The following is a 19,805-nucleotide window of genomic DNA, read 5'->3' as shown; positions in this document are numbered from 1 at the left end:
TGCAATAAATTCAGATGTGATTTTACATGTTGTGACGACTCATTAATATTAACGAGCTCTGGTCGGGACTCGTTAGGGATTCTGAACGCGGAGCGGCGTCGGGCCATGAAATATCATTTCAGGGGAAAAACTTTCTGAGATCGTCGTCAGCATAACGAGGAGCGCCGAGGTCAAACGGGGTCAACGGGGTCAACCGCTAACGTGTTGAATTCACTATGGACTTAATTATGGTTAATTAACAGAAGCAGATTGTTTTACACACACACACACACACACACATGTTGGTGTGTTTGTGAGTGAGGATGGTGAGGATGAAGACGGATGGACACTGTGGACATGTTTGACCATGACAGACACAAAAGATGGATAACACAGCAGAAGAGTTTACTGGTAATTGGATGTTTTTTTACTTCTTGTTTTAAATTCATTTCTCAGTTAAAAACATTAAAGTAAAAACTAGTGAAGGAACAAATCAATAACTGGATTGAGTGATCGTTAATAAATCAATTTGTTTTCTTCATTTTCAGAGGAATTGTATTGTGGTGATACAAACTCAACGTTTCTGTTGTCAAATTTAATGATTTAGAGTAATACTGAATTGAAAACAGACTAAAATAAGAAGGGTTTGCTTTCATTTGGTTATGTTAATATTTTTGTAGTATTTGTGAAGTAGAAGTTGCCATTTCAGGAACTGGTAATTTAGAAATAACAGGTTTGTAATTGTCAGTTGATGATGTTTTTCTAAATGTATTTTTTTACTATTTACGTTTGTTTTCATCCCTTTTTTCTTATCCTTACTAAAAGATGAACAAAGCTAAACCACTAACAGTAAGAACATCATGTGATCCGATTTCACCGTCAAGAGACAGAAACTTATGGGTTTAAATCTGAAGGCATCATATGATCTTTGTCATTTCTATTTCTATTTTACTGGTATTCTATGAATATAGTTTTTATTTCACGTTGTTTAACATCTACAACGTTGTTTATAGCTTTTTATTCTATTTTACGGCATTATATTTATTTATTTCTTGCTTTATTTGTTGTGTTCAGGGTCCACACTCAGTTGTCAAAGGTCGTCCCAAAAGCACGATAATACAAGTTTAAAGCGTCATGGTGCACTTTGGGATATTCAGGGCTGCAAAGGAAACAGGTCGCCTCCTCATCACTCTGGAAACAGGACGATGCCCTTGATGACGCTTTGATGGACCAGCAGACGGACTCACCAGGTATCTCGTTGCAGTCTCTGCGCTGCGTTGCGTTCCCGACACACGGGCTGCTGCCCTGAGCGCCGCACACCCGACTCCTCATCTGTAACCCCGAGTCATCGCAGGCCGACCACAGCGACCACGCCATCCAGCCTCCTGAACACAGAAAACACAGAAAACACAGAAAACACATCAGAGCCGGACGTCCTGGAAACCAACGCGCCCACCCAGGCTGTCTCCACCCGCCTGCCCGCCAAACACACCAAAAAGTGTTTGTGGTGTAAACAGGACTGGAAGAGGAGAGTTTGTTTAGTGCATAGCGGAGATGTTTGTCTCCGGAGCCAAAGCTTTAGCACCGTTTCCCCGCAGCAGCAGCAGCAGCAGCAGCAGCCGACCGAACAGCAAACAAAGGCCGCGACCCAAGAGGGAAGAGAAAACCCTCAGACGCTCCCTTTCAACACTCTTTGTTTTAAGGAAAGTAAAGGGAGCCCAGGCTTCTGCAGTGAAAAGACCCATGAAAGGACGGTTTGTTATTCAGGACGCTCTCGAGTGTGCAGCTTTGGCAGCGAGAGTCCGAGTCGATGAAGAGGACAAGTTGTCTTTTTTACCTTTCCTATCAGTCTGCTGCTGCTCAGAATCCACCAGCTGCTCTCTTCTCGCCACGATACCACCTACAGGAAACACAGCGGCCACCTTAAACGGGTTAACGCTCTGGACACACAGCAGTTTGGGACGTTTTTGAGCTCCAGTCACATGTTCACTGTAATATAAAAGTGCTGCTCCTCTATGGAAACATCACACCATGACTAGAAGTAGAGAGAACTCAGACATGTGTTTAGTGCAGAATAACACAGTTAGAATGACAGAAATCATAAAGAATGAAGAAAACACAGGTTGATTTTTTATGATAATTTCATTTTACAAAAATTGGAAAACACTGGAATCTATACATCCAACATGTTTCCAAAAGTGTTACCAATGATGGGTAAAACTATTTACATTTTAACAGCCTCTCCTCTCTGCTCTGTGTTCAGCAGCAGTTCAGTCAAAGTTTCACAGATTTGTTGTCACATGACTGTTGGTCTCAGATGAATCAATCATGTCTTCATAGTTTCACTGAGGAGCTCAGAATTTAATGTTTTTTACAGAATCTGTTTAAAGCAAATGGTTTATTTTTGGCGAAATCTTTAATGTAAAATCATAATTTTAACTTTGTTTTGGCTGCTTTTTTCTAACAGAAGAGTTTGTTGCACATGATGTGTTCAAGGACCGTCTGAAAGATGGAAACCTGACGATAATTATGTTTTTTACAGCTTCTGGCTTTGATAAATTGTTAATGTTTAAAGGAAACATGCTTTTCACTCCCGCCGTTGGGTTTTGGGGTTCAGAGGGTTAATAACAGTGCACCACTACAGCACGCTTTAATTGCTTCATTTATTCCCATTTATTTTTGTCATCGGGGCGACCTGCGTGATCGTACTGTCGAGTCAGAAGGAAAGGACCCGAGGCTCCTCGTTAGTATTCTGACCGTCCCGTCCTGCTGTCCTCCATTACTACTGGAGACTTTAATCAAATGACCTGCGACAGGAGCATCAAACATGGCCGTGACTGACAGCCGGCTCGCCTCCAATTACCCCGATAGATGACTGACGCCGCGCCCGTCAATAACCGACGGACGAGGAGACGGCGTTAGCGGACGGTGGACGGGGACGTGTTGGTCCACGTCAAACATTAACCAGAGAGAGGAGGGTCTCTGGGTTTGGGTTTGTAATTAGCAGAGAGGCCGTTTCTGTTACGTTTCCTGAGTGAATGACAGTTTAACTGATGGGAACGAAAAGCAGAGAGAGAAGAGGACAGTTCAGAGGAAACAGCCGTTTAATATCGTCTCCACTGAGACAACGGACACGGTGGGACCTCAGACTGTCTGTCCTACAGAGGAGACATTAAAACCTTTGCTTTGTTGTTGTTTTGCATCTCTTTGTAATTGTTGTATTTATATTTTTTCAATTATGTTTTGTCTGTGGTTCTTTTGCCCGTTTCTGAGTCTCTTCGTGGTAATTTGTCTTTAAGGTCATTTTGAGTCTCTTTGTAGTTGTTTTATGTCTCTTGAAGTCATTTCATGTCTCATTGTAGTTGTTTTAAGTCTCTTTGAAATCATTTTGTGTCTCGTTGCTGTTGTTTTGTGTCTCTTTGTAGTTGTTGTATGTTTATTTGAGGTCAAGTTGTGTCTTTTTGTAGTTTTTTTGGTCTCTTTAAAGTCTCTATATATCTCTTTGTAGTCTTTTTTATGTGTCTTTATGATCATTTTGTGTTTCTTTGTAGTTGTGTTTGTCTCTGTGGTCATTTTGTGTCTCTTTGTAGTTGTTTTATGTTTGTTTGTAGTTGTTTTGGTCTCTTTGTAGTCTCTATGTCTCTCTTTGTAGTCTTTGTATGTCTTTATGTTGTCATTTTGTGTCCCTTTGTAGGTTTTCTGCTCTCTGTTGTCATTCTGCGTCTCTTGCTGGTTGCTAAGTGTCTCTTTGAGGAGACATTTTGAAGATGAAGACCAGAGGCCCCTGACAGTTTGGACCCCCGGGCCTGAGACCTGTAGGCCTGTTCAGTAATCCATCCATGCCTGAGAACACATACTGTGAAACACAAACACCTCCTGACTGTGAGGATTTGTCCAGGGCCATTTTGTTTTTCCAGCTAAAGTAAATCACGGTGTGTCTGTTTGATATTAAACTCTAGAATCCTTGATATGAGTTCTGATGCTGGACTCCTTTTCTGTCCTGGTGGATTAGCAGGCAGATCTCTCATGAATATTTCAGTGTCCTTGTGAGAGCAGAATGGTAATAGGGAGACACAGAGGGCGTTGTTATACAGCTCACATCCCATCATCACAGGGTGTGAGGAAGGCTAACCTCCAAACCCAAGAGAATGAGTGAGCACCATCACAGCTCCTCATTTAATTCAATATAACGTCACCCTCTGAGTTGTTTACCTGAACTGACACTTTAAAAACATATTTTCTCACATAACTCCAGGGGTAATATATATATTTATTTTGGATTTATCCAAGACATCTAGCTCTAAGACGTTCCTCTCCTTCACAGCAGAGGTACAATAAATAACATTAGTGCTGCTAACAGCATTAAAAACATTGAAAAATTCAACAGCAACGTTTCTTTCCAAAAAACTGTAAAGAAAAGTGTTTTGTGGATAACCTCGAGAGGAGACTTTCTACTTTTTACAGCTATTAAAAACATACTTCACCCACAAATCACCTTGAACTCTTGTAGAAAACTTTATTTTTCTCTTTTGCCTCCACGGTGAACAAAGAATGTAAAACGGAGAAAAGTCTTGATGAATTGAAGTTTGAATGCAGTTAACAGCAAATGTGGGTGGAGTATTCCTTTAAAAGTCCATGTATGAATGTCAGAACAAACAAAACAAAAGCTGATTGTTTCAGTCCTGCTAAACTTGTTAATTTTCATATTTTCTATTTTAAATGATGTCTTTTACTATAACACTATGTTAATTCACGCACCAATCAACCAAACAAATGTCCTTGTATATGTAACGTATTTGGCAATAAACCGTTTCTGATGCTGAATTAGCGTTAACGTTTGCATCAGCTCGTCATCATCTGACTTTACGACATTCATAATTATTTCTGGAAGGATATGTTGCTTCAATTCCATTCACCTCAATAGTAAACTTGGTGGAAGACAAAAAAAAGAACGTTATCTTATGCACTAGAGAGGCACTAGGCAGTTGGAATCGGCCAAATTCACAGACATATACGGCACAAAAGTTTTCTAAAATGGAAGAAAAACCTTAAAAACATTTGGCGGAAACTGAGGTTTGTTTGAGTGAAAGAATGTGGTGTAGCTTGGTTCAGTTTTTGGAGAAAACATAAGTTACTTAATAGTCTGTTGTTTATTATAAACATACAATTGAATTTCCAATTTTCCAAAAAAGAAAAGCTACAAAATGTTTATGTTTTCTGTCAATATAGTTCTTAAGAATGAATGAAAGTCAAAATTGGCAGGTGAGACTTTAAAGTTATTGGATTTGGCCAAAAGAAACTGAAACCCTGGAAGAAGAATCACGACTGAAACGGGATTGTTGAAAGCAGAATTATGAATTATGAATATCCTAAAGCCTTGACATATGAAACAGCAGCTAGAGGAGAGTGAGACAAATAAGTCAGACAAACTCATTCTGTTTGTTTGTTTGTAATTGTTCCGTTAATAAATTATTTATTTGTCCCAAAACTTCCACAAAGATTCAGAAAGTTAAACACACACACAGTATTTAGTATACTAGTATTAAACATGCTCTCTAACACACCAGCATTCAAACTTCAGACACGTCTCCGTACGTTAGCTGTCCACACATGTCCAGAATCACAACACATGTTGACTTCTGAAACCTTTCCAGAGAGGTTGCCATGGCGCTCAGAGCTCCAGCAGCTCGGCGGTAAAGGACCCGATGGAGGACGGGTTGTTTATCTGTTTATCTCTTCATAAATCTAAGACCTGGGGTATTCATCAGAGGAGATGAAAGAGCTATCGACCTCGCTGGAGGCCTGACGACAGGAAGTAGTCACATGTCAAAGTGTGTGTGTGTGTGTGTGTGTGTGTGTGTGTGTGTGTGTGTGTGTGTGTGTGTGTGTGTGTGTGTGTGTGTGTGTGTGTGCGTTTACCGTCACAGGTGTGTGTGTTGCAGAGGGCCTCTTCAGTGTGGAGTCCGAGGCAGATGTCTCCTCCGTTGGCCGGCGCCGGACTGTTACAGGAACGGGTCCGTTGGTAGTGACCGCCGCCGCAACCCACAGAGCACTGGGACCAGGACGACCAGCAGGACCACGCCCCTTTAACTGGGAAGAAGATAAGATAAGATAAGATAAGATAAGATAAGATAAGATAAGATAAGATAGAACTTTATTAATCCTGAAGGGAATTCATTAAAGATGACAACAGAAGAATTGCAAAAAACAATAGAATACAAAATATATAAACATTTATGAACAATATAATAATAACCAGTGCAAAATAAAACACAATAGTAATAAGAGTAAGGTAAATAAATAAGTAAAAAGATTCAACTAAAATAAAAAAGGAAAATTGAACAATAAAGATTGAATACAAGAGTAAAACTACACATAACAAATAAAACAAATAAAGTGTATAAGAAGTCATAATAACAGCAGTGTCTAATGGAAACTAAAATACACATGTAATATTGAGAATTATATTAAGAGCAATTATTGTCAACAGATGGGTTTTGCCCAAAACTTAAGAAAAATAGAAAATCGTAAAAATGAATTCTTAAAATCTTAAAAAACTCAACCAAAATAGAAAAAGTAAAACACAAAAACAAAGATTAAATACAAGAGTTAAAGTATTAAGTGTATAAGTGATATTAACACCAGAGCCTAATGGAAATTACAATAGAAAAGTAATATTGAGCATTATATGGACGCTGTTTTCATCCATTTATTCCAATAGGTTGTTCAAGTGTCAGTTAGGCTAATTTGCATATTCATAGATTCTCGCATACTTAATGAGGCAAAGATGAAGAGTAACATCAAGGCATTTTTTTTAAGGGATAAACTTCTAAATATGTAATTTTGATAAACAGAGGTGAGTTTTTAGGGCTTTAACATTTAACAAAAACTGATGTTTAAATGTTTTTTAATCGTCTCATGCGATGACCTAACAGTTGACTTTGATGAAACTTCAGCCTGGACTCACTTAACAGGTGACATGAACTATAAACACATAAAGACTAACTAACAGCTCTGTGGTGGAGAGATCTATTTAAACTAATAATTATATATTTCACTCTGCAGAGACAGTTTCAGGACACAAACTTCACTTTTTCAGGTCAGACGTTCTTATAATGAAACTTATAATTGAACTCCTGCAAACTGTGAGTTACCGACTGACACAATGTCTTTTATCTCACACACACACACACACACACACACACACACACACACACACACACACACACACACACACACACACACACACACACACAAACACGCACACACACTATTCATTTCAATCTCCACAGTAATCTATATTGCCTTCGTCCTTCTCTCTAATCTCATCATCAATTACTATTTGCTGCTCATTCTCTCTTTTGTCTCCGGCCTTGTCCTTCTGTCCTTCTCCTCCTGTCCTCCTGCCCTTCTCTCCTTCTGTCCTTCTGTCCTCCTGTCCTTCTCACCTGCGTCTCGGCTCAGGACGGGCGCCGTGACACCGCCGGTGCACGTGACTCTCATGTCAAACGACTTCCTGATTGGCTGCAGGTAAGTAGCCGAGGTCAGGCTTCCTCAGGTCACATGTGTCTGTGGCTAAACTAACCGCTACGGACACTGAGGTTCAAATCCTTAATTCATGAGGTAGCACTCATTAAGGTGAATCTCTTTTTAGTGTGTGTGTGTGTGTGTGTGTGTGTGTGTGTGTGTGTGTGTGTGTGTGTGTGTGTGTGTGTGTGTGTGTGTGTGTGTGTGTGTGTGTGTGTAATAAGCAGCAGTCTGTGGTCAGCTGATTACGCTGTGATGAAACTTCATTAGGACTCTCCCTGCGTTGCTGCTGCTAACCATTAGCTAATGAAGCTAATGTTCCACCACCGACCTGTCTACCTCTACCTCAGTGTGTGTTCTATTTATGAACCCATGACCTACTGAAGAGGTTAGAAACTGTTCAACAACGTGATGGTCATGATAGAAGTTCTCTGCAGACTTTGATTGACAGCGACAGATATGGACTTTAAGTTTCTTTATAATTTAACCCTCTGGACCCCAAAACACGCTGTTGGGATGGAAAAGCATGTTTTCTTAAAACTACACGATCTATCTCAGCCAGAAGCCATTATTGTCAGAATTACATTTTTCTCCCGATGGTCCTTGAACACATCATGTGTGAAGAACGCTTACGTCAGAAACAGCAGACAGAACAAAGCTTACAATTATGATATTTCATCAAAAAATTTTACTCTAAATGTACTTCACCGTTTTCTTTAACCAGATTCTGTAAAAAAACTAAAGTGAATGTAATTCTTGTTCTTCTTTACATAAGGAGATGTTAGGCCCTCATATCTGAGAAGTTGTTTCTGCTGCCAGAAGAATAAACTTCACATAATAGAAAAGTGAAGAGATGAATGGGGAGAAAATGCACTTCAAATATATCAACAGAGAAAATCGATTGAAGTAATTTAAAAGAAAACATAATAAAAAAAACCAGTTTGTTGTGCAGATGGTGTTTTTAAGATTATTTTTCATTTTGAACAGATTCTCACCTGTTTGTAAAAGAAAAGTCTGACTCATCGTCAATACATTTCTGATGTTTTTGTGTGTGTGTGTGTGTGTTTTTTTAATAATGACCATGAGTACATTTGTTTTGGTGTCTTCGCTCACCGGGACAGGCCTGGACGTTACAGTCCTGGTACTCCACCGGTGACCCCCGACAGGCCACGGGGGCGCTCTTCCCCTCCGGTCCCGAGCAGCTCCTCCGTCGGGTTCGGTAGCCTTTGGAGCAGCTCTGAGAGCAGCTGGACCAGGTCTCCCACGACGACCAGCCGGCGCCCGCCACCCTCACCACCGGCGTCTTCAGGAGCTCCTCCACCAGCGCTACAGGAGAAGAAGCCACAGAGAGACATACATAAATATATAGATGCTACGGTGTCGGGTGGAGAGCTCAAAGGACTCATAGAGATGTGAAGCATTCAGATTCTTAGAGAGGAAGTCAAACAGTGTTCATGACTTTGCCAGCAGCCATATTTCTCCGTCTGTCCTTGTCTCAAACTCTGAAGCATCACGGCGTTCCCTGAAGTCCACGCTCCATCAGTATGTCAGAGTCGATGCCAACCCCCCCCAGGAGGAGACGAGGAATCGATTCAAGTGAAGCCTCCAGTGGAGAGCAGTGGACTGTGTGTGTGTGTGTGTGTGTGTGTGTGTGTGTGTGTGTGTGTGTGTGTGTGTGTGTGTGTGTGTGTGTGTGTGTGTGTTGGACTGTGACACCAGCAGCATGTCGGTGAACTAACAGGTCTGTTCTCACTGAGCTCAGACAGCAGAGTGTTTTTATGAGAGTATGGGCGGCTGTGGCGTAGTGGCAACACACTTAACCCCAAGTTGCTCCTGAAGGCCATCGGTGTGGACTGGATGATGAATGTTAGTTAGAGTCTGATGGTGGCACCTTGATGGTAGCCTGTCATCAGTGTGTGAATGGGTGAATGATATGTAACATACTACTGACTGTAAGTCGCTTTGGAGAAAAGCGTCTGCTAAATGACTGTAATGTAATGTAATGTAATGTATTTCTGTAAACACAGATAAAGATAACTGATTGTTATCCTGCTGACATTTCTACACCCGTGTAGACTTAAAACACATTTTCTTCTTCATAGAATCACATTTAAATCTGCTAATTACAGTGAAAGGATGAGGAGCTGCAGGCCGAAGCTTCTGTGTTTAGACTGACAGGATCAGTTAGCAGCATCACTAACGGCTGACAGGAGGAGAGCTAGTAACGTTAGCAGCACCACTAACGGCTGACAGGAGGAGGTTCAGTTCAGTTACATTATGATGCGTTCAGGCTCTGTTCAGTTAAAATGAGTATTGTCTGAAGGTAAATTATAACGTTATCATGATGCGTTCAAATCTGTAAAATGTCGTGTTTTTAGATATTAGAGATGAATTATGATGTTTAACTTCTAACACTAGCTCTAAGATTATAATACATCAATAAAACTAATAATGATTAGATCTGTTTTAATCCATAAAAATACAATCTTTTATTTCCTAATTTGTTTTTACGAAGAAGAAACCCACTATAAATTACTCTAACAAAGTAAACATATTATATTTAGTATTTTGATGGTTTACTGACTTCAGAGAGTAGAAATGATTTTCGGGGCGGTGACAAAAAACAACAAAAAATCCAACAACAAATATAATCTGTATCTGACAATATGGATCATCATAATCTTCATTTAGTATCGGCTGATAAAGAAACGTGATCTTGTTCCTCTAAAAGTTTTTTTTACTCCCTAACTAAACAGACTAAATAGATATTAGAGATGAATTATGATGTTTAACTTCCTAACATGAGCTCTAAGATTACAATACGTCATTAAAACTAATAATGAAAAGATCTGTTTTAATCAATAAAAATATAATATTTTATTTCCTTATCATTTGAGGTGTGTTTTTATGAAGACTATAAATTACTATAACAGAGTAAATGTATAACATTTAGAGGTTTTGATGGTTTACTGACTTCAGAGTGTTGAAAGTTTTTTGGGGACGGTCATCAAACAACAGAGGATCTGTATCTGACAGTATTGATATCTGTATCTGACAGTATTGATATCTATATCTGACAGTATTGATATCTGTATCTGACAGTATTGATATCTGTATCTGACAGTATTGATATCTGTATCTGACAGTATTGGTATCTATATCTGACAGTATTGATATCTGTATCTGACAGTATTGATATCTATATCTGACAGTATTGATATCTGACAGTATTGATATCTGTATCTGACAGTATTGATATCTGGCAGTATTGATATCTGACAGTATTGATATCTGACAGTATTGATATCTGTATCTGACAGTATTGATATCTATATCTGACAGTATTGATATCTATATCTGACAGTATTGATATCTATATCTGACAGTATTGATATCTGACAGTATTGATATCTGGCAGTATTGATATTGGTATCTGACAGTATTGATGACAGTATTGATATCGGTATCTGGCAGTATTGATATCGGTATCTGGCAGTATTGATATCGGTATCTGGCAGTATTGATCGTCTCTCTTACTGTCCGTCTCGCAGGCGGCCGTCCCGTCGTTGGGACAGAAGCGCGTCTCCACCTTCCTGCGTCCGATCTGCAGCTCGTGGGGGTCGGACAGGTGAGCTCTGCACATGTAGCGCATCCTCTGCTCCTGACGGGCCCCGCCCTGAGTCACGTTCACCGGCATCCACGGAGTCCACGGAGTGTTCCTCTTCACCTCCGGACACGCCTCCAGGTTACAGGCCTTGTACTCCTGGAGGAGGAGGAGGAGGAGGAGGAAGAGGAGGAGGTTCTCCTTTAATACTGGACCAGTCTAAAGAACTTTTGTCCGTTTATAAATGTAGACTTGAACTCACAGATTCTTGACATAAAAACATCTAAACATCAGGTTGAAAACTCTGAAATGACTCCTTAAGACTCGTTTCTTTCCTTTTAGTTTTTACTGGGAAACATCTTGAGTTTATAAAAGAAGCAATTCAGCTTAAACTCATATTCACCCAGGTTTTATATTACTGAACTTCTCTCTCTGTCCTCTAACAGAGATGTTTATAAGCCGTTTAAACACTGCCGTCCTCATTAGTCACTTATCCTCTGCAGTTAGATATCTGTTCTGTACAAATGGAAATGTTAGTGGTGGAAAGAATAACTCGTCCTTGAGGAAACTTTAACATCTTTTAACAGTCACACATTAGTTTCTGAGATATTTGTCTCTCCAATCTCTGGCTCTAAAATGTCAAACATCTCCTGCTTCCATAAAGAAATGTTCCGTCTCTGTTAAAACCTCCAGCTGGTCCACAGAGACGTCAATCATCACAGGGATAAGAATCATTTTTCACATTTAAAAAAAAAGAAGAAGAAAGGTGACATTTTGTTTTTGCCGTCACAGATTTGGTTGACATTTAAAGTGAAGACTCTAAACGTGGACCCGCTGCCACCGAGCTGCCACCACCTCGTTACCACGGGTCACCTTCCTTCATTAAAGTTCAGACTCTTTAGAGGAGCATCACGTATGGATTAACATTTATCACACAGAAACTGATGAATAACGTTCTATTTCTGCCGAGGTGGACGGATGTCTTTGTGGATCTTTGTGTCTTTGTGTCTCCTACCAGTGCACATCCCGGGCAGCTGTTCCCGTTCTCACAGGTCCGGACTCTGGAGTGGACTCCGCCCCCACACTCGGTGCTGCACTTGGTCCAGGATCCCCACGGGGTCCAGAAGATGGGCTGAGGACAGGGGACGCCTTCATTGCAGAACCTGAAGAGGAGAGGATGAAGCAACAGTGAGATCTGTGGACCTCAATCCAAAACACTGACCATGTTGCGTCTACGTCAATATTCTATTTGGATATTCTGAATTAGTTCTGAATCTGAATTTATCATCTTCAGATATAATCATGTGTGATATGTTGATGATCATTCTTTCTTCATGAATACAGCTCTCTCACTAAAGAGGTTTCTACGTCTCTTTCCTGTTTACCAGCAGCTCTTTCCTCTATGAAAACTACTTTCTCATACAAGTAAACTTCACAATTAAGTTTCAGGATGCAAAGTGTTTCCTCCCAGAGTACGGCTGGTTTTACACAGTTTGAAACATCTGGTTAATGTTGTATATTGAAACAAAACAAAACACAAAACGCTACAACACTACTTGGTTAGGTTTGGCTTAAAATGACTTTGAAATAGAAACACAAGATGAAGAGCTGTCTCCTGGTGAAACCACTCAGACCTCCTCTCTGCGGAAACTTTAACGGACTCATTCTAAACTTTTTAAAATTAAGTAAAATGCAAAACAAATCCACAACAAAATATGATTCCACCGAAACGTAATTTTGTCGTATGGGAAGATCATTTTTAAGAGACAGGTCTGAAAAAGTGATGAATCAAGACGTGACTTGGACTAAATCGACTTGACCTGAGACATTAGTGTGTGACATGTTGACATCACACCGTGGTGCCGTTATAATATAAATAACTATTATCTTATTATTATTTCATTGTAATAAAGCCTCTGGTTCCTCTGACCTCTCGTCCCGGCTCGGCCCCACACAGACCCGGCCTCCGTGTCGGGGCGACGGGTTGTTGCAGGAACGCTGGCGCAGCTCGAAGCCCGTACCGCAGGTCGTGCTGCACTGTCCCCATGACGACCACGGCGTCCAGCCTCCGTTTCTATGGCAACAGACACAAGGGAAAAAAGAAAAAGAAAACGCACATTTTTCACAATGGTTCCGTTGATGTTTCTGAAAAGCTTTTTAGTGTTGTTCTCTCTCAGGATGCTCTCTGATGCTGAAGCAGCTTTTAGATCATTCCAATCATCACTATGACTCACACACACACACACACACACACACACACACACACACACACACACACTCACACACACACACACACACACACTCACACACACACACACACACTCACACACACACACACACACACACACACACACACACACACACACACACACACACACACACACACACACACACACACACACACTCACACACACACACACACACTCACACACACACACACACACACACTCACACACACACACACACACTCACACACACACACACACACACTCACACACACACACACACACACACACACACACACACACACACACACACACACACACACACACTCACACACACACACACACACTCACACACACACACACACACACACACTCACACGCACACACACACACAGACGGGGAAACATCCATCCAATCTGCTTAAGTGCTTTGTTCCTGGGTGGCACTTCTCCTGATTTAATTGCCACTTTCTGCAAAAAAGCACAATTCAATTTGTGCACCACGGATTAAATCTTCGCACGGCCAATCCGGCGGGATGAAGGTGTCTGAGCTCTTTGTCTGAGCTCTGCTGCAGACGGAGGCGATGAGAGGTGTCACGGGGAGAACCTGGTCCGTTCTAATGAGACTCCTCACGTTGGTGATCTTTCTGGTGTTCTGTCAGAGTGTAAATTGAGCCCCGAGGTGGAAGCTTCAAAGTCAGTCAGGACGCAGAGGTGTTACAGGTCTCATTTGTAGAAAAAAGACTTTATGGGATCATTTTCTGTAGCCTGACAATGTTCATTTTACTGAGCCGATAACCTAAATCTATTTATTTATGATAGATCTTATTATTATTTATACATTTGAGGTTAATATAATGCAAATCCACAATTTCAGCTTTGTTCTAGACAGACTGTTTTTTTTCACTTCAAAATAAAAGTCCTGCTCCTCTATGGAAACAAAAAATCATGACTAGAAGTAGAGAGAACTCAAAAAAATGTCTTTAGTGCAGAATAACACAGTTATAATGATATAAATCATTAAAAAAAGCAAGTTGAATATCTTCTTTTTTGGGGGGGGAAACAATGTAATCTATATATATATAATATATAATACATATAAGTATAAGTATAAATGTCTACATGTGTTACCAATGTTGGAAAAAAGAATGAGTTATTCACATTTTTACAGCCTCTCCTCTTTTTGTTGTCACATGACTGTTGGTCTCAGATGAATCAATCATGGCTTCATAGTTTCACCGAGGAGCTCAGAATTTAATGTTTTTTTCAGAATCTGGTTAAAGCAAACGGTTTATTTGTGGCGCGATTATTTGCTACGTTTTGGCTGCTTTTTCCATCAGAAGCGTTCGTCACACATAATGTGTTCAAGGACCGTTGTAAAGATTAAATTCTAAAAAAGCATTTGGCGATTGTTTATATAAAACATGCTTACTTTCAGGCAAGTTTGGGGTTTCAGAGGGATAAAAGACAAAGAGCAGCTCTACATAAAGCAGATAAATGCATCAGAGCCAGTTAAAAGCCACAAAATCAATTAAATTTGAATCAAATGGAATGAAATCAAACAGAGCAGGCAGTGAGTTCAGTCTAAATAGCTCCAGTGCCGTAATAAGATGTGATGGTTTCATTTAATAAAAGGAAAGTGCAGCTAAAAGCAGCTTCAACTTTGGTTCTGACCCGAACGCTTCCTGTAGATCTGAGGATTCATTTCTTAAAGCATATCAGAACAGCATTCTGCCCCGAGGCTGCTTAGTCATGTTTAAACCTATTTAAAATCTATTACTCTTTAATTAAGAGCAGGATTTAATCTGCTTTGTTCTTGTGGTTCTCTGGCGATTCTGAATGTGAAGCAGTTTTCTAAATGTCACTTTTAGGAGGAAAGAACGTGAGACGATGATGGAGATGAAGAGTTTCTCTAACGATCCGTTCAGACCTCCACCAATCACAGCTTCTGTGACCTTTCCTCCGTTCAAAGCTCCACCTGCAGCTCCAACAACATCCTCCTCTTTATGTTCGACATGTTTACAGGTCAAGAGTTCTCTGAGCTCCTATTGGTCAGAGTCACGAGTCATACTAGTTATTTGTTAGGACGTTATCCATAACGACACAAAACACGGGATGAATCTCATCTTCACATTTTACAGATTACTTTTTCTTTTTAATTGTTTTACTTGATAAAAGGCAGATATCTGAACCGATATCAACAATGTTTTAACTCTTTGTAGTTCTGCATTCAAGCTTCGGAATATCATAAACTAAAATAATTCTTTCCTCTTTGTTTTCACAGAGAATACTTTCTTTTTTGTTTGTCCAACTAGCACATTCACAGATACATTTTAATCATTATATGACAATTATGTTTAATTCCCTGTGATTGGACGAGTGGTCCTCAGTAGTTTAGACATTTATTGTATTAAATACTGTATTAAATATGTATGAAACAATAATACAATCTATATTATTATGATAATTATGTGTCTTTTGAATAATTAAAACCAACTAGCACATGCATAGTTATATTTCATTATATTTCTTAATATCCTGTGATTCCTGTGAGTACTTCAAACCTTAATTGTATTAAATATGCCTTTAAGATAAAAATAAAGAATCTAGATTATTCCGTTGATCGTGTGATGGATGTCTACCTGGAGCAGTTGGAGACCTCGATGGTGGGGCCCTCACAGTTCCTGCCTCCACAGCGGGGGGCGGGGCTGTCACATGACCTGGAGCGACACAGGCAGGAGCTCACGCCGTCCACGCCGTCGTCGTTGTTGCAGGGTTGCCATGGCGCCCAGGGTCCGAAGCCGCCATTGGTGGTTTGGTTCCGCAGCTGGAAGAACAAACAGTCGGTGATGAAGACGAGAGTGAGATCCAGGGCTGTGCAAGAATATGGACATCGCTTACTATCGCCATCTTTATTTAAACTATAGTATTTAAAAATGTCATTTTTTTAAAATCCTGCGTACTTTATGTAATTTATTTTTTGATTGTGTTTATGCCATCTAGATGTAAGTTAAGAGTTCTCTGTGACATAATAAGAAAAGAACACAATCTGCACTTTATTTTCATATAAATATTTATGGCAGGTGCATTTCAGTTCAATTCTCACTGACTGTGAGCAATACAAAAACCTTCTGAAGTACTTTTGATGCAAATTTGTCCGCCGAGTCATGAATATGTGATGTATGTATATAGACAAATCAGGTGGTACACAGCAAGTAGTAATGTCAGCTCTATTTTTACATTTTCATAAAAAAAGGTATTGCAATATATCATGATATATTGGTTCGTGACACGTGTGTCGTGAGGTGATCATGAGGTGACCTAGTTACCATGGTAACCATTCAATAGTGTGCACTTTGACAAATCATTTTTATTTAGTCTAAATTCACACCATGAGCTAAAGGAGGTCTAGTGTTCTAGTGAAGTTTTCACTGATGTATTTCATATTGTATAACTAAACGTTAAAATCTATTCTTGTTTTAAACACAGACCTGATTTCTAACCAGAAACATTTCTGGGTTTTAGGATTCATTCCTGCTTGTTGACGTTGGTTGGGTCTCATCTTTCAGTTTTCTTTTTCATACATTGGTCTTGGTTTTTGTCCAGCACTCAGTGACCTCTCAGAGTTTACAGTACTGTCAGGGCTGTGCTGCCAGACAGGACTTTTCCTTGGAGAGTTTTTCTAGAACATTAAAGTGAAATAAATTCACTACAATTCAATTCACTTCAGCCGAATCCAATCCAGTCGATCTAAGAGGAATCTAATCCATTTCACTTCTGTCCAATTCACCTCCCTTACTTCCTCCACTCCTTGTTTATCCTTCTAGCATCCTATAACACACTCTGAGACATGTGACCGATGACATCATCACACGTCTAACGGTTACTGTAGTTACCGGACAGACGGTGATGTTCTGCTTCCACTGGCTCATGTTGGAGCTCTCCTCCAGAGTGGTGCACCGACGCTGCCTGAAGTCCCAACCACAGTACGGGTCCCTCGCCTCCAAACACAACCTGGAGGGGGAGGAGACAGGAGGAGGAGGGAGGAGGAGAGAGGAGGGAGGAGGAGGAGGAGGAGGAGGAGGAGAGAGGAGAGAGGAGGAGGAGGAAGAGGAGAGAGAGGGAGGAGAGAGGAGGAGGAGGATGAAGGAGAGAGGAAGAGGAGGAAGAGGAGAGTGGAGGAGATGGAGGAGGAAGAGGAGAGAGGAGGAGGATGAAGGAGTGAGGAGGGAGGATGGAGGAGAGAGGAAGAGGAAGAGAGGAGATGGAGGAGGAAGAGAAGGAGAGAGGATGGAGGAGGAGGAGGAGGAGGAGGAGGAGGAGAGGGGGAGAGGAAGGAGGAGAGGAGAGGAGGAAGAGGAGGAAGAGGAGAGGGAGGAGATGGAGGAGGAGGAGGAGGGAGGATGAAGGAGAGGAGGGAGGATGGAGGAGAGGGAGGAGGAGGGATGGAGGAGGAGAGGAGGAGGGAGGAGATAGGATGGAGAGAGGAGAGAGGGAAGAGGAGGAGGAGGAGAGAGGAAGGAGGAGAAGAGAGGAGAGAGGACAGAAGAGGAAGTAGGAGGAGGAGAGAGCAGGGAGGAGAGAGGAGGAGGAGGATGAAGGAGAGAGGATGGAGAGAGGAGGAGAGGAGAGGAGGAGTAGGGGGGAAGGAGATAGGAGAGAGGAGGAGAGAGAGGGGGAGGGAGGGAGGAGGGGAGTGGAGGAGGAGGAGGAAGGAGGGGAGAAGTGAAGGAAGAAAATAAAAACAGAGGAAGAAAGAGGAGGAGGAGGAGGAGGAGGAGAGAGGAAGAGGAGGAGGAGGAAGAGGAGGGAGGAGGGAGGAGGAGAGAGGAAGGAGGGAGAGAGAGGAGAGAGGAAGAGGAGGAGAGAGGAAGAGGAGGAGAGAGGAAGGAGAAGAGAGGAGAGAGGAAGAGGAGGATAAGGGAGGAGGAGAGAGGAAGAGGAGGATTAGGGAGGAGGAGGAAGAAGAAAAGAGAGAGGACAGAAGAGGAAATAGGAGGAGGAGAGAGGAGGAGGAGAGAGAGGAGGATGAAGGAGAGAGGATGGAGGAGAGAGGAGGGAGGAGGAGAGAGGATGGAGAGAGGAGGAGGAGGAGGAGAGGGGAAGGAGATAGGAGAGAGGAGAGAGAGGGGGAGGAGGGAGGAGAGGAGAGAGGAAGAGGGGGAGAGAAGAAGAAGTAAGAGGAGAGAGAATGTGGAGGAGGAGAGAGGAGGAACGAGGAGAGAGGGGGGGAGGAGGAGGAGGAGAGAGGAAGAGGAGGAATAAGAACAGTTTAAATGAATGAATTAACATCACAGTAATCTTCATCATAGACGTTCACAGATTCTACAAACAAGAAACAGAATCAATCGATGCTAAATTAGATAAATTCCGACCCATCATCCATCTGTAGGATCGACCCTCACGACCTCATTCATCCTTTGACACCATCAACCACTCCTCCTCCATCCTCCTCTCCCGTCTTAGTCCTCCCTCCATATCACTTGCTCTGCCTCTTTTGGTTCAAATCCTACTTCTCCGACAGTTCATTCACATCAATAAGGTAAGACTCTCAAGGTGTCCCCCAGGGTACGATACTAGGTCCCCTCCTCTTCATCCTCTACATGCTCCCCTTTTGTAACATCATCCACCACCATGGTCTCCACCTCCACTGCTATGCTGATGACACCCAGCTCTACATCTCCATCAAATCCTCCACCACCAACTGCCTCACAGATGTAAAGACCTGAATGCAAGGCAGCTTTCTCAAACTCGAAGGCCACAAATCTGAAATCCTCATCATCGGCTCCAAATCACCAAACAAATCCCACCACAACTTCTCCCTCTTGGTGTCACTGTTGATCAAAACCCTCTCCTTCAAAACGAATCAACCACATCACAAAAAACACCTCCCTCTCCTCCTCTTGCTGAAACACTCATCCACGCCTTCACTCTCTGGACTGTGACTAAACCACCTCTAAGCTGCTCTTCACCTGCGTTATAAATAACTCATAACCAGACTTTTCTGTGCGTCCTTCCTCCCTCGGTCTCCCACAAACACTTCTCAAGGTGCGTCACCCCAAACGGTGATTAAACATGAGGAAGCTCCTCCAGTAAAACAGAAGCTTAATGGTTGCTAATTAAATCTAAAGCCGTTAATGACGACGCTAAGCCGGCCGACGTGGAAGCCTCAGGACCGGAGTCTCTCTCAAAGACTGACTCCCTTTTGTCTCTCTCCTCTTCCTCTCTCTTGTTCAGCTGAAAGGAGACATTCCTGTTGTTGTTGTTGTTGTTGTTGTTGTTTCCTTCCTGGCTCGGACTCTGGTGGTTCATTCGAGGAGCCACATTGAGTTTTTTAGCCTGGAGGTTGAGGAATCTCTGAGTGTTGATACAGGCCTTTGAGCCGGGTCTGGGTCTCGCTGATGAAACTCGAGATCGGCTTAGATCCGATAAGGACATCGCTGTTTAGCCAGAACTTCAGAGGTGACCTCC

The 19,805-nt window shown here is 41.7% G+C and overlaps 1 protein-coding gene across 1 annotated transcript in view; it reads right to left on the bottom strand.

The window, feature by feature from the left end:
• sema5ba (sema domain, seven thrombospondin repeats (type 1 and type 1-like), transmembrane domain (TM) and short cytoplasmic domain, (semaphorin) 5Ba) overlaps positions 1-19,805 on the bottom strand; it is a 99,696-nt gene that overhangs the window by 9,568 nt on the left and 70,323 nt on the right. The window contains exons 11-18 of the mRNA XM_054615323.1: positions 17,231-17,348; positions 15,977-16,161; positions 13,041-13,184; positions 12,126-12,273; positions 11,044-11,269; positions 8,620-8,832; positions 5,899-6,069; positions 1,227-1,364 (exon numbers count right to left, since the gene is read on the bottom strand). Of these exons, the coding sequence (XP_054471298.1) occupies positions 1,227-1,364; positions 5,899-6,069; positions 8,620-8,832; positions 11,044-11,269; positions 12,126-12,273; positions 13,041-13,184; positions 15,977-16,161; positions 17,231-17,348 (1,343 nt within the window). The remainder of the gene's footprint in view (positions 1-1,226; positions 1,365-5,898; positions 6,070-8,619; positions 8,833-11,043; positions 11,270-12,125; positions 12,274-13,040; positions 13,185-15,976; positions 16,162-17,230; positions 17,349-19,805) is intronic.

This window comes from Anoplopoma fimbria, chromosome 16, assembly GCF_027596085.1.
Source record: "Anoplopoma fimbria isolate UVic2021 breed Golden Eagle Sablefish chromosome 16, Afim_UVic_2022, whole genome shotgun sequence".
NCBI lineage: Eukaryota > Metazoa > Chordata > Actinopteri > Perciformes > Anoplopomatidae > Anoplopoma > Anoplopoma fimbria.
The sequence above is the reverse complement of the archived record's forward strand: the minus strand, read 5'-3'. Positions and strand labels throughout refer to the sequence as shown.